The 14,134-nt window shown below is 48.3% G+C and overlaps 1 protein-coding gene across 1 annotated transcript in view; it reads left to right on the forward strand.

The window, feature by feature from the left end:
- Positions 1–2,831, forward strand: part of PEX14 (peroxisomal biogenesis factor 14) — a 70,875-nt gene extending 68,044 nt beyond the window's left edge. Inside the window, exons 8-9 of the mRNA XM_064678546.1 lie at positions 21–112; positions 1,836–2,831. Coding sequence (XP_064534616.1) covers positions 21–112; positions 1,836–2,301 — 558 coding nt within the window. The 3' untranslated portion in view covers positions 2,302–2,831. The remainder of the gene's footprint in view (positions 1–20; positions 113–1,835) is intronic.
- Positions 2,832–14,134: the final 11,303 nt, after the last annotated feature.

Consider the following 14,134-nt stretch of genomic DNA (forward strand, 5'->3'; position numbering starts at 1 on the left):
CCTTGTTTTTCATGTTCTAGGCCACAACTTCCACCAACTGGATCCTGGAGTCACAGAATATTAATGAATTGAAATCTGAGATCTACTCTTTAAAAGGGCTCCTCCTGAACCGGTATGAGCAGAACTGGGAGCAGGTTGTGGTGGGGAAAGGGCTGCTTTCTGAATCCTCTCAGTCATGGAGAGGAAAGGCATTTCCAGCAGGAACTAGCTCTATATCCTGTTATTGCTATTTTAATAATACCACTTTGCACTCCACTGTCACTTTCTATTTGCAGGTCTCAAAATGCTTTTCAAACTTGCCTTAAATCACAGAGTGCTTGGGGGGAGTTGATAAGATTTTTCCTTTTTGTTTGTGGTAGAGGAGCTCTGGGCCATTCCCTGCAGTCAGGATGCCTCTCACCTCCTCTCAGGCACTGCCTGCATCTGCACCTGCATTCTGTTGTACAAAGAGTCACCTCTGGCTGCAGCTCAGCTGCCTGTTCATGGTCAGGGCATAACCAGGATGAAAAGAGTCTCACCACAGCAGAGCCTGTTTATCTCAGATAGCTCGGGTATAGACATCTTACGGTGTAGGAGATGTCTGAAATGAGGTGATAGAAATCCCAGCCTGTGGGACAGTCATAAGAACTGGGATCAGATCTCAGTTCTTGAGAAAATTCTTTTTTTTCCAAGTATGTTAATTAAGAGTTTATCCAGCTTTTCAGCTATTGATCCCTTCACTCAGATCTGACTCCCTTCCCTCCTTCTACATGTAGCTAAGTCTTCTCAAGTCATCTGTTTCCTAAGAGATGGACTTCAAAGGTCGGTCTAAGATTGAACTAAACATGTTCTGGATCTCAGCAAGTGGGCTTTTCAGAAGTCTGAAAAGTATATTGTCTTTAATATCCTTTTAGATTCTTGCTACACCTCTCATTCCTCCCAGGAGTCTCGGTAGGAAGCTCTGAGGGACTGAGGACACACAATAAGTTCCTGTCTGTTAAGCTGGGTCATACCAGCCTCACTTCTGGGGGGAGAGCGTTACTTGATGACTCCCACTTTCCACACAGGCGAGGGTGTGTGGGGAGTACTAGATCAGACATGCTTTTTTGCCTTGCTCTTCATGGTGGATGACTCTGAGGGCAGCACTGCTCCCCTTACACTTAGGTTTGTCCTGTCTGGTGCTTGGATTCTCCTGGCAGGCATTATTTTGCTACTGTCGTATCCATAAAGCCACCTGGAAAGGACTCGGAGAAGAGCAGCCAGCTTTCCCAGCTGCTGTGACTCCATTCAAGTCAGAGGAGCTGAACCAGTTTGTGGCAGCCAGGGCATGGCCCAAACATGTAAAGTGCCTGCTGGGACTGGGAGAAAGGCTCTGGATTGCCACGAGCCAGAATGCAATAGTGGTGTATCACTGGAGGTGAGAGCCAGGTGGTGAAATTCCTTGGCTCGGGCACAGGACCTGGTGTGTCTGACTTCTTGCTCCAGTGGGAGTTTTCTTTTCCAATTAACTAGTGATTGTTTTATGAAGGGACACCCATGCCTTTTCTCAGGCAGCATTCCTGAGTGCTGGCTTACTCTGTGAAAATGGCCAAATCAGATCATTTTAGTGCTTCAGATTGCCCAGCTGGGATATTTTCCTTGCATACAGGGAAGGGTGCTTGTAAAGCACTTTGAGAATCTGGCTGGAGAAGCGAAGTGGCCTTGATTTTGTTCATTTATGGCAAAGAGACTTGCAGTTTCAGTCCTGCTTTACGTGACTTCCCCAGTGCAAATGCCATTCTCTCTAATGATAACCTCTCGGTATTTTTAATAAAAGCCCCTTTCTCTCCTTCTTTTCCCCTCTTCCCCTCCCCAAGGAGGCAGTTCCCTCCCTCCCCTTCGGCTCCTAAGATCCCATCGTGGCAGATCCCGGTGAAGCCGAGCTCACCCTCCAACCCCGTCGTCGCCAACCACAACAGCAGCAGTGACATCTCCCCGGTCAGCAACGAGTCGACCACCTCGTCCCCGGTGAAGGAGAACCACAGCCCCGAGGGCTCCAAGGTCAGCTGCCACCTGCTGAGCACCGAGGAGGCCACCAAGGCCGTCATTGATGTCACCAGCCAGGTGAGGATGGAGGTGCAGGGGGAGGAGGAGAAAAGGGAAACCAAAAGGAACGAAGAGGAGGAAGAGGATGATGAGGATGATGATGTCAGCCACGTGGATGAGGAGGAGTGTCTGGGTGTCCAGACTGAGGACCGGCGAGGAGGGGATGGTCAGATTAATGAGCAAGTGGAAAAGCTACGAAGACCTGAGGGAGCCAGCAATGAGAATGAGATTGACTAAGACACCCTGGCTGCTGCTGCTGCTGCTGTCCATCCTCCCTGGCCTGCTGCACTGTCCCCGGTGCCTCTCCCGTTTTGTGGAGAGAAGTGCTACCATCTCCTCCAGTGATTCTCCCATGACTGACCTAGAGCAGGGTCACGATTGCCTGGTGAACAAGGTGGGCCCTGTTTCACCACAGGGCTTTGCAGTGTTGCAGTGGCTTCTTCTCCCCTCCCAGACCTCCTCCCGTGAGCTGGGGTCACTGCTAGGCTGGAAGACCGATCGCCTTACCATGCACCACAGCTACAGAATCAGCCCTCCTGCAAAAACACCATCTCTCCTCAGTCAGCCTCTTGCTGCATCCTAGAGCCCTTCTATCCAACTTCAGAAATCTGTCCTGAGCTCCTTGATTTCACAAGCCTTTAATCCCCACATAAGGCCCAAACCAGTTCTGTTTCCCAAAATAAACCCTCTGTTTTATTTCTCAAACTACTTGATATTCTGTTGCCAAAAAAAAAAAAAAAAGAGCGTTTTAACCCTGAGTTCCTCACCAGACCTCAGTCTTGGCTCTTCCAAACCTTATGCCAAGCCTCAGATTCCTGAAACTACCTAGCATCTAAAAACACTAAATTTCTGTGGAGTCCAAAGAACACTATTTCCACCCCATGTGCTTACACTCACCAGAGTGGCCTCTTACTAGGGACCAAGTCCAGGTGTCAGAGCTGCAGTAAAATCCATGGGAACAGGTGGCTTTGTTGCTGATTGCTCCCCAGTAAAAGAAGGCTTTAAAAGAAGTTGACTCCACTCATCCCAATTATTACCCTTCCTCCTCCAAAGACAAGGAGCTCACATCAGTTTTTGACATCTTACATTTTATTTATAGCTGCCCTGAATGAACGAATGAATAAATGAATGGGGTGATATATCAGATGCTGAAATAGTTGGTTAATTCTGAGTGTTTGCAATGGTTTTTAGCCTGTTTTTCTCTCTAAATGAGAAGAAAACCAACCTTAAATGGTTAGCTCAGACTTGTATCTCTCCAGTGACAGGCACCTGCTTCAGCAGAGCAGTCTCTTCAGCAGAGAGAGCAGCTCCAGCTCTGAGGTTTAACCACTGGCCCTTCTTGCCCAGTCCAGCCTTTTTTTGCCCCGCTGGGGCCATACACAAATCAAACCAGTGAATTTTGAAACCTCTCATTTGCAGCATTGTGTTCTCAGCTGGTAAAATGGTGGTGTCCAATGATATTATTCACTGCATCAGAACCTCTTAGCAGAGCAATTCTTGTAACAACTGAGTCTCACTGTCCTCACCAAGCAAGTGTGCTCGTCTGTGTGATCATGTATAGATTTCAAATATAAAATATGATTGTATATAATTGTAATAAATATGACTTACCACTATTTAACACCAGGCTATCACTGGATTACCATGGCTCTTATTTTTGGGTAGAAATATGCATTGGGGGGGGGTAAGGGGAGGGAAACGGGATGGTTACAGAAATTCAATCCCTTGAAAATGTTTTCTGAAGGATGTTTGTGGTTGGTTTTGTGACTACTCCAATCCTAGGTGACCTCAGCAGGAGGCAGTGCAGGGAGCAGTGTCAGATACACCATAAACAGCTCCAGCAGCTCCAGTGCTGGGCTGTGTCTGATGGTGCAGAGGTTGGGATGGGCGGATCGATCACCTGGGCAGTGAAATGCAGCTGTTCTGCTGCCTTGGCTCCCAGCAGGAGGCTCTGCAGGGTGTGGAATGCTGCGTCCTGCTCCTTCCACCCCGGCAGCAGGAGGTGCTGAAGGGAGCCTGTGAGATATCCCACGGCCCCTCAGCCTTATCTGCTGGGAGGGAATGCTGTGCTGGATCCCATGACTGGTCTAACCCTGCCATCTCAGTCCAGCAGCCACTGAAGGAAAGGGAGTGCAGCAAGTAATTTGTAGCTACTACAGTCCCATCGTGGTTCAACAGAAGGATTTGGCTCCCTTCTGAAAAATGAGGGATTTACTTGATTCCCGAGTATTTGGGTGTCTGGTACACAGTGACATTTTCCTGCTCAGGGGGAGTGAAAGGGACCTTCATATTACTGTATTTAGACCTGCTGCTGAATGTGATGATTTCTCATGCCTTAAATGGACGAATATCTTCCCCAGGAGTGAGTGTGTGTGTGTGTCTCTCTCTCCCTCTCCCTCTCAGTCTCTCTCTCCACTGTTTAACGTTCACAAAGAACGTCACGTTTAGCTAAAACAGGGCAAATTTGAAAGTGTTTAAAAGGCCAGGCTTTTCTTAAGAGATGGCACTTTGCATTTCTCCAAGCCAAGAATCCTCGTGAAAAGAAAACACGGCCGAACGCAGGGGTGTGATGAAAAAGTATTGTCCTGCCTGTGTACATTTTATATACATAGAAGGTTTTGAAAATAGAAAGTGCCTGGACAACAGCAGTTGGTGAAATGTGGAAAATATGTTGCTGAGGTATGTGCCTTGCAGAGTGACTTACGAGGTTTACAGTGCAGCCATCCCTGTGGGTTCATTTTTCCCCCCTTTTCCTCCATGTTGCCAATGTTCAATTCATTTACCTCAAGATTTCTGGTGCAGAGTAAAAGGCAGTTTTCTTGAACTGCTCTTTTCTGTCCCTTAGTTTTTTCCTTCTTACTGCCTTTACCAATTCTGTAGATCACTGTTTTTCCTTTCTCCAACCTGATAAATCCCAGAAAACTCCATCCAGGCCATTATTGCTCAAAAAATTTAACTCTGTGCCTCTGGCTGCTGATGGGGGGTGTTTGTGTATTTTGCTGAGGAGATCTAACCCACCAGCAGAGAATTTGGAAGAAGCCAGACCTTCTGTCCAGCAGGTACTGTCTTGAATCACGAGTTTTATTCCTCTGTCTCATGTTCCTTGTCTTTCCAGCATAGCAACAGTTGTAGGGAGAGGATTTTGGTCCTTGTAACCTGACTGCTAACTTGTGATTTTTTTTTCTTTTTTTTTTTTTTTGCTAGAAGAAAAACCTCCTTAGCTGCCCTGTGAAATGTTTACCCCACTGGCCAGTTGGCACTGAGAATTCATCCTGTTAGCTGAAAGATGACCAGGTAGGGAACATTTTTTTCTGCAGAACAAGACAGCAGCAGCAGTTCCTCACCACCTGGCTCATTCAAGTACTTTGTTTGACTGTGAACTCTTATTTTTACTGTATTTTACACAGGAAGAAGAGTAACCCCCCAGAGAGTGAGTTCAGTGGGTTTGTAACATGGTTTCTGTAGCTTCTTGGTAGAATACAGAAAGCAGATGAGGGAAGTCTGGGCATGTTTCAGTGAATCCCTGAGAGCCTGTGCTCTCTCTTAGATGAAGCAATATCAGGCTGGTGCTTCCCAGTAATTCAAGAATAGAAAAGCTCCCTTTCCAATACCTTCAAGAGAAATATGGGCAACTCAAAAAATGTGACCAAGGGGGAAAGGGTTAAGAGAGACATCTCCTGGTCATGTTTGTCCAACCTTCCTTATCCCCAGATGTGACAAATTAGCCCTGTGTGCGTCTTTGTCAAGAGCAGGAAGAATGTTTTTTAATTGTCTTTTGTGTGTTGGGGGTGTAACTGAACAGTGTTTGGGATCAGAAGGAAGAGGATGACTTTGCAAAGTATTTTACTTGTAAGTGTGCCTTGGATTTCACACGTGCTGGTAAAAAACACAGAGTATGATAAATACAGAGCTGTGACACAGACAAGTTGCTGAGGAAGCCAACTTTGGGAAGCAGGTGTGCTGGCCCTGCAGCTCACCCAACTCCCACCCCCATGGACCCTGTGCCCTGGAACGAGAGCCCCAGCCCCTCCTGGCCACCACCCACTGTGGCCACTGACCCTGACGAGCTCCAGCCCCTGTTGTGGCCACTGACCCTGAGGGCTGGGCTGCCCAGGTGAGTGAGGAGCTGCCCAGGTGAGTGAGGAGCTGCCCAGGTGAGTGAGGAACTGCCCAGCACCTGCAGCAGCCTGGAGACACTTCAGATCTGCTCTTTGCTTGCTGCAGCTCAAGTTCTTCTGGCAAGTAAGTGCTTTTTATAACTATGCTCTCTCTTGATTTTGTCTTCAGTAGGGTGGAGGAACTGGCTGCATTTTCACTGCTCTGGGGTTGGTTGGGTTGCCAGTAGGTCCATCCTAGTGTGTGCTGGTGGAAGGGCTGTGGAAAATCCCAGTCTGTGGTGCTTGTATTTGCAGTGCCCACTGTAGGAATGGAGGCTGCCTTTGCTTTGCCTGTGCTGGGGGAGTGTCATGCTGGGGGAAAACAAAGGCTCAGGCAGCAGGTCCAGAGTAGCTTTTTGTTGCAGACCTGTTGTGTTCCAGTCAAGTTCCATGTTTGCCACAGGAAGCTTTGGAAGGTCCTTTCTGTGTGGTGGTGCTTTACATTAAGCACAGATTGTTTGTGATGGTGACTCTGCACTCCAAAAACTGATGCTGAGCTTGGAGAGTCTTCCAGCCTGGACTGGACCTCTCAGACCACTGGGTGCTGTGCAAGTGCAAAGCAAGAGAAGGGCTTGGCCTCCAGGGATTGGAAACATAAATAAAGGGATGCTGGGAGGTGAAACAGGAAATTATTTACCTAAGGTCACAGGAGAGACCTTCCAGCTTTTTTCATTTTCCCTTTTATTGTCTTATCCCCAGACTATGCTGCTTCCTCAGGAGTCAGCCTTGGTAGGCACCTTTGGAGCTGTGTCTGCCTATTATGCTGATGAAGGGCTGGCTCTTACCACTATTTACGTTCTTAAAAAGGAAATAAAATAATGGAAATGTGCCTAAGGTGAATTTTGGGGTAGGGGGAAGATGGAGGTCAGGTCCTGACCCCCTCCACTTGCTGTGCAGTCCAAGCTCTGAGCTGCACTTGTAGGTTGAGGGGCTGGCATGGTCTGTCCCAGCTCAGGGAAAAAAACAATCCCATCCCCAAAAGGGAGCAAGCACTAACCTAATAAAGGCACCAGCTGGACGAAGGGAAAACCAGCTCGTTGGAAAAAAAAAAAAAACAAACCTCCTTTCATTAGAAAAATAATATATTTCATCCAAATAAGGTAAAAATATTTGAAATGGGGCAGAAGTGAGCACTAGGCAGCATCTGTCAGGCCCTTTCTGAAAAGGGGAAGATTATTAAAACTCAATTACAATTTATTTTTGTAAAGTGTCTTTCAGGCTAAAAATCTCCCCAAATGCTTTGCAAGGACTGCTCGGGGGTTACTTACAGTATGGAGCATCTTCAAAAACATCCTGTGTTCCTACCAAAGCCTCCTTCCCTGCATCTGCTGGAGGATTTCATCCTTCAGGATTTTATTTTTTTTCTATATTTGCACAAATAATGAGAGATGTTTTATGATGCTGGCTGCAAGAACAGCCTGAAGGGGAGTGGGGGAGGGAGGTTGAGACTGTATTTTTTTCTGTTTTAGGTAAAATACTTGCTTTTCTTTAGGACTGTGTGTCCTGCATGAGAAGGTGACTGGCTGGGTAGGGCTGACTCAGGGGATCTCAGAGTACAACCGGCTTCTTTGTTGCCTGTTTTCCTTTCTGTGCCTGTCCCTTTGCCAGCCTGTCTGTCTGTCAGTCCCTTTGCCTGGCATGGCTGTTCTGTGCAGCATCCCTGGTGCTGGTTTTCCAGCCTTCCCTCATGCACTGTCTCCTCATCTCTTCCCTTTCTAACAGTTGGCTGTTTCAAACTTTATCCCTCTGCTTCTGTGGCTACTACTGAGGTTTTGTCTGTGTGCACCGAGAGTAACACCTCTTCAGAATTAATTTAACTGATTTAATTGAACCAGAGCAAATTCTGGGGTGGACATTCTTCCATCTCTTTGAACAGATTTGCTTTCCTTAAGCAGTTTCAGCTGAGCTGGGTATGCACAAAGGGCTGGGTGCTAAATGCTGCAGCTTTCCAATGCAGGTGAATTATTGCTTGCTTCCTGCCCTCTCAGAGTGTCTGCAGCAGATCCCATTGCTGTGTAACTGCTTCCCTGCTTACCTGTCTGCTTCTGTGCCTGTGCAGTGATAACAGCACTTCCACAGTTTTGGGTGTGAGATGGAGCTTGGGGCTCCCTCCTGCCTGTTCCCCAGAATGACCCTGGTGCAGCCTGGCACTGGAACATCCCACTGCTGCACCTTTCTTACCTCCTTTTCCCCCCAACCCTGAAACCTGCAGGCAGAGTCTGCTGATCTGTGAGAAACAGTGGGAACTCGTGATGGATGCCCCAGCAGTGGGGGTGGATGTGGAGGGGCTGCAGCTCTGTCAGAGGTTCTGTCCTGGGCACAGACCAATGGATGTGGTGCCACAGGCCAGGGCTGGTTCCCTTCCCTCTTGCAGGCACTGCTAGCTCTTCCTGGGATAGTGCCTGAATGAAGGCACTTGCTTCCCTCCAAGGGCTCTCTGGCTCTGGCCCCAGACCAGAAGGCTTTGTTGTGTCCTCCTCAGTGTGTGGGATGCAGAGCTGTGGCACTGAGGCAGAGCTTGGCCATGCCCTGCGATCCCAGGAGGGTCTGTGGGGCTGCCGGTGGCAGTGGGGGCTCAGGGCACAGGCTGCTGGTCCCTGGCTTTGCAGAGAGCACAGGGCAGCACCCAGCCCTGTGGGAAGGGAAGGGGGCAGGGAACAGCTCAGTCTGCCTGTCAGATAAATCTTCAGCTGTTTACTTAAATCCTCAGTGTTTCTTCATTTGTTTGTTTAAGAGTTTCCCTGCCAAAAAAGAGCAAAAGGAAGGAGGGAAGCTGCCTCTGTTGGCCACCTCAGCCAGGATGGGCCTGGGGCACTTGAGGGGCAAGGGCAAGAGGGGGGGGCCAGGGCACCCAGCCTTCCCCAGGGAACGTGAAGGGATCTGTCCCTGGAGGGACCATGTTCCCATCTGAGCGGTGCTTGGCCCTTGTGAGGGAAGGTGTGTCTGAGGGACTCCAGTGACCCACTTCTTGCCCCAGGGCTGGCATGAAGAACTTGTCATCCCTTCCAGCACCTGCTGTACCTACAAATGCTGTTCAGTGCCTTTCTCCCCTCCTTGCCCTCACCCCTTTGGTTGGGATTGTTGCCTCTGGAGTTGGGTCTTGTCAGCTTTCAGGTACTGGTAAAGTTTGTCCAGGACAGCAGTCAGAGACCCAAAAAGAGAGGGCTTCCTGCCTGAACGTTGGATTTCCGTGTCACAGTGTCTGCCACAGGACTCAAAAGCATCTTGCTTAACCTTACTCTTTATAGATAGCCATAAAATGCACTAAGTGCAGTAAACATCACACGTGCAGTTCCTTCACATGCTTGCACCAAAACTGGCCTCTTTCCTTGTCCCAGTGTTGGGCAAACCCGGGTATTTTACTGTGGCTGTGCATGTGCAAGTCTGGTGTACAGATGTATTCACACATCCTCTCCCCTTTCCAAGTTTGGTCATATTAAGCAAAGTTCTGCCTTGATTTGTAAAGAAAGACAGAAATTATTTATTTATTAGTGTACATGAAACTCCACAGACATTCCTGACAACCCACATGCTTCTCTTGTTCAGAAAAGGTACGAGCTGCTCAGTGACTATCAGAGAACTCCCTAAAGTTTGTGTTCCTCTTGAAGATGATGTGCAGTTTTATTGTCATTTTGAAAGCTTCAGTCTTGTATGCAGATTGGGGAGGAGAGAGCTTTGGCTGTAACTTCTCTCCTTCCCTTTCCCCAGAGTTGTTTTTTTAAAAGGTCTTCCCGTGGCCTTCTGAAAAGGCACCTGCAGGTTTGTGAGCACAGTTCTGTGCCCGTGTGCCAATGCAAAGCTCTGTTGTGACTCAAGCAGTTGATGTACCTTACAGCAGGATTGGTGGTTCAGAACCTTCCTTCTTGGAAAGAGTTTGTGCAGAACTGTGAAGGAAATTTTAGAGGTCAAGTGAAGGTCTTTGCTTTAAACATTTGGTCCTCATTCTCTTGTTCACGTCTGTGTCATAATTCTCCTCTCTTCCTTTGTGTCATTATACCCAATGCACAGCGAAAATACTTTTCCAGGAACTCTCAAGGCCTTTGTTATCTCTTAGCCTGTTGTTACCTATTAATGGTTTCTCTCTTAGCTCCCTTACCTGAGCAACACGGGCAGGACCAACAGCTGGCTCAGTCCATTCTTTCTCCATTGTTTAACAGACCTGTTTCCCTGGCAAGTCTCTGGGTCATTCTGAATGTCACGGTGCCTTGGGAAGCCAGTGCTGGGCCCTGGTCCCTGCAAGCTCCAAGTTATGCCCAGCACATGTTGTGCACCATCACAGATGCTTTTCCTCTGTACCAGTGAGCACCAGAATTCTGAATTTCCTTCTGTCAGGGTGCAGGAGGCATTGTGCCCCTGGAGTAAATCTCCTCCTGAGTCACACATGCTTTACTCACTCTGTGCTCAGCCATGAGGAGTATTTCTGTGTCAGGTGCAGCTCTGCACCCACTGCTCTGTGGGCTGGTCCTCACAGCCCCTGTGAGATGGTGCTGAGTGAAGGCAGTCAGGGCTGGAGCTGGTGAGAGCTTGTAAGGAAGATTCCTGCAAATTAAATGGCTGCCTGCTGCAGTATGAGAACTGTTCCTCCTGGGCCTGGGACACAGGGAGAGGGGTAACCCAAAGGATTGTTTTCCTGGTGATCTCTGGAAATGCTGTTGCTGGACTGTCTGTGAGAAGCTCTTGGATGAACAGTGATGGTTGTCTTTCTAAGCCACAGTGATGGCAGTTACCTTCAGTTTTGACCAACACACTATTTCTGTCCTTGTTGGCCCTTCTGGCTCCAGCAAGGACAGGTCTCCATGAGCTAAGGCTGGACCAGGCATGTTTGGTTAATGACATCTAAAAACCAGGATGATTGAAAGCAGCAGCACAACCTTCTGTTCTCCCGTTCCGTGTCCTGGAATACCTTGGATGCTGCTTGTTTATGTTTGAGGCGATTGAACTTCTGCTGCCTCTGTTGGTTTAAAGTCTTGAATTGTTTGGAGAGGGGAAGGCAGTGCTGCTGTTTGAGTTTTGTGTTTGGGCTGGTGCCAAGGGATCCTCTGCCGTGGGTGCCTGTGTTGGTGGGTGCTGCAGGAGACTGAAGAGGGGATATCCAGTGTCTCATGTGAAACAGGCAGTGTGGTTTTGTGGCTGTGTGTGACCTGTGAGTGCTGCACTCACAAAGAATGGTGTTACTGGGTACACACGAGGTACCAAAGTACAGTAGCAGCAGCAACTGCCCAGTTTTTGTCCTGACATTAGAACAAGTGGCCTTGCCTGGTGTCTGGTGCTTCCTGGGGCTCACCAAGTGCAGGGGCTGTGGGTGCAGAGCTGCACCAGCACCAGCTGTGAGGGCTTGGAATGAATGTGATAGTGAGACTTTGGTCGTTCAGCTTGCAGCTCCCCCCCTGACTTAGTCATTCCTTTATGAAGTGCAGTCAGAGTTCCACAGAGAGCAGGCAAGTTCCAGCAAGAGCTTTCAAGCAGCGAGTCGTGTCGTTCCTGTCCCCTGTCCCCCCCCCGGAAACACGGCCATGTAAATATTCCATGTGCTGTGGGCAGAGCTCCAGTGAGAACAAACCTCTGCGCTCCAAGGTCGGATTAGGAGCGTGTTCAGATAATGACATCTGAAAACAGGATGGCTGGGAGCTACAGCAGAGCAATGAGGGGGCTTTGAAAGAGAGAGGAGTCTAATCCTCTCTGCTAATAAGGAGGCAGCTGCTGCCAATGCACCAGGCTTGGCAGGCACTGCTCTGCTGCTCCCGGGTTCTCTGACGATGGCAGAGAGGCACAAAGACCCGGCTGCTTCGAGATGGCTGGGGAAGAGCCACATGGGAGGGCTGTTCTCGTGTTCTTTGGGTAAAATGAGAACTTGGACATTGCTTGGCTCTGCATCTCCAGTAGCACTTGGCAGGACAGGAATCGTGCAGTGCCCAGGAGCTCACCCGGCACTGCCAACAGGGGATGGATGCACAGACACCCAAATCCTGCTGTTGGTGCACAACCAGCTGCATTTCCAGGGCACTGGAGCCCATCCAGGAAGGGAGCTGGATGTGTGCTGTCTGTGGGCAGTTCGGGGGCCTCACCACCGGCAGAACCATTTTGGGCAGGGTGGAGGCAGCTCTCGTGCAGAGTTCAGTCCTGGCACACGTAAGGATCCCCACCAGGACTGGGGATGGGTGCCTGCAGTGACCTGCCATGGAGGGTGGATGCTTAGGGACGTGTCGGCCCCTGGCAGGCACCGCAAGGGCAATCACTGCAGAGCACAGGATGTGCTGGAAAACATGCACTGGGGCTTTCTTTCCCTCAAAGTAACTTGCTCCCTTCCTCATAAAGTGGCATCTACTGCCTGTCCCAGAGCAGGGATGCCGGTGACGAAAGCCTGTTCCAGACCCACCTTGGGTGTGAAAGTGCCCAGGCCTGGGATGAGTCCTGGGTAGGAGCACAGGGGACAGGCTGGATTGAGCAGGTTTTTAGCTCATCTGTCATTCTTCCCACCAGCCCCCTTGGCAGCTGGAGCAGCTGTACCAGGGCACTGTGCCCACACTGGGGCTGTCAGGACACCCTTCTGCCAGGACATCCTCACCCCTGATGGCAGCCAGAACTCTGGTGTGCACAGGTTTGTGCAGCAGGAAAAGCTGCCGAGCAGCCAGGGAGGAAGGCTGGCTCTGGGCTGTTTGATGGCTGGGGCACAGCTCTGTGTTCTTGCTGAGTTCTGCCAGAAGTGTGTGACTGAGGAGATCTACTGCCCCCTCCCCTTCCATCCAGACAGGATGTGTCATTCAGGCTCCTGTCTTTTTTGTGTGGGTGAGTCAAAGATGTCGATTTGGGGCTTTGAGTGTCCCTGTAAGGCTTCAGGTGGGTCTCAGCAAGGGCAGTTCCACCATGGATCCCAATCCAGCACTCTGAGCCTGTAGGCCAAGGTAGGAGGGGAAAAGTCAAAATGTGAACGGTCACCTCTCTAATTCCACATCCCAATTAGCACGTTGTGGAGCTGTGAGCAGGGCTTTACCAGGGACCCTGATGGTACTTCCAATAAAACCACAGCACTGTGGAAAACCTTAAGGCCAGAGTCCATGTAAAGAGAATTCCCTTCCTACTGCACTTCCCATCTGAGCACTGCTGCTCCCTGTTCCGTGGGTGCAGGGCTTCCAAACACCCCCTGCTCCAAGCTCTTAAAAACATAAACCTCAAGCAAGAAGACAACTTGATCACTTAAAACTTTGGGGTTTTTTTTTCCAGTTTTTATTGAGTGAAAATGTCAAACCTTGCATCAGTCATGCAAAAAAAAAAAAAATCAAATAAATAAAACACATATATTAAATTTCTAATAGCACTAAATTCAAGTGGAAAAATATTCAGTTCTTAATAACGCAGGTGCTGAAGAGACCAGATTCAAGTAAATCAGAGCACACCATCCTGTTTAGGGTGTTTTTTTTCACTTTCTGCATTTTTGTCTCAAAACCTATATATATATCTATATATCTATATATATGTATATACATATAGATATATACACACACACATATATATGTGCATACATATTATTTTTATATTTATATATATACACATACATATTTATAAAACATTAAAAAGAGCATTGGTGGTTCAAGCATTTATTTCCCCCCCCTCCCCCACGGAAAGAAAAAAAAAACCAACAACAAAACAAAAAAAAATTACACATTTAAAATTCAAAATGAGCTAGCAATGGCTTATAGTCCTAGTGTGCAATATGGATATTACAAAAGGCTAGAATCCTCCCTCATTGTCTTTTTTTTTTTTTTAATTTTTGTTTTTTTAAAGTTGTTTTTGTGGTTTTTTTTTTTGCTACATTGGAAAATTTTTTTAAATTTTTTTTTTTCTTTACAAAATTCCTTCCACGCAGACTTTAATCCAGTTGAGTTTGTGGCTAGAATGAACAATCTAGTCAATAG

The sequence above is a fragment of the Pseudopipra pipra genome, chromosome 22, assembly GCF_036250125.1.
Source record: "Pseudopipra pipra isolate bDixPip1 chromosome 22, bDixPip1.hap1, whole genome shotgun sequence".
NCBI classification, from domain to species: Eukaryota; Metazoa; Chordata; class Aves; order Passeriformes; family Pipridae; genus Pseudopipra; species Pseudopipra pipra.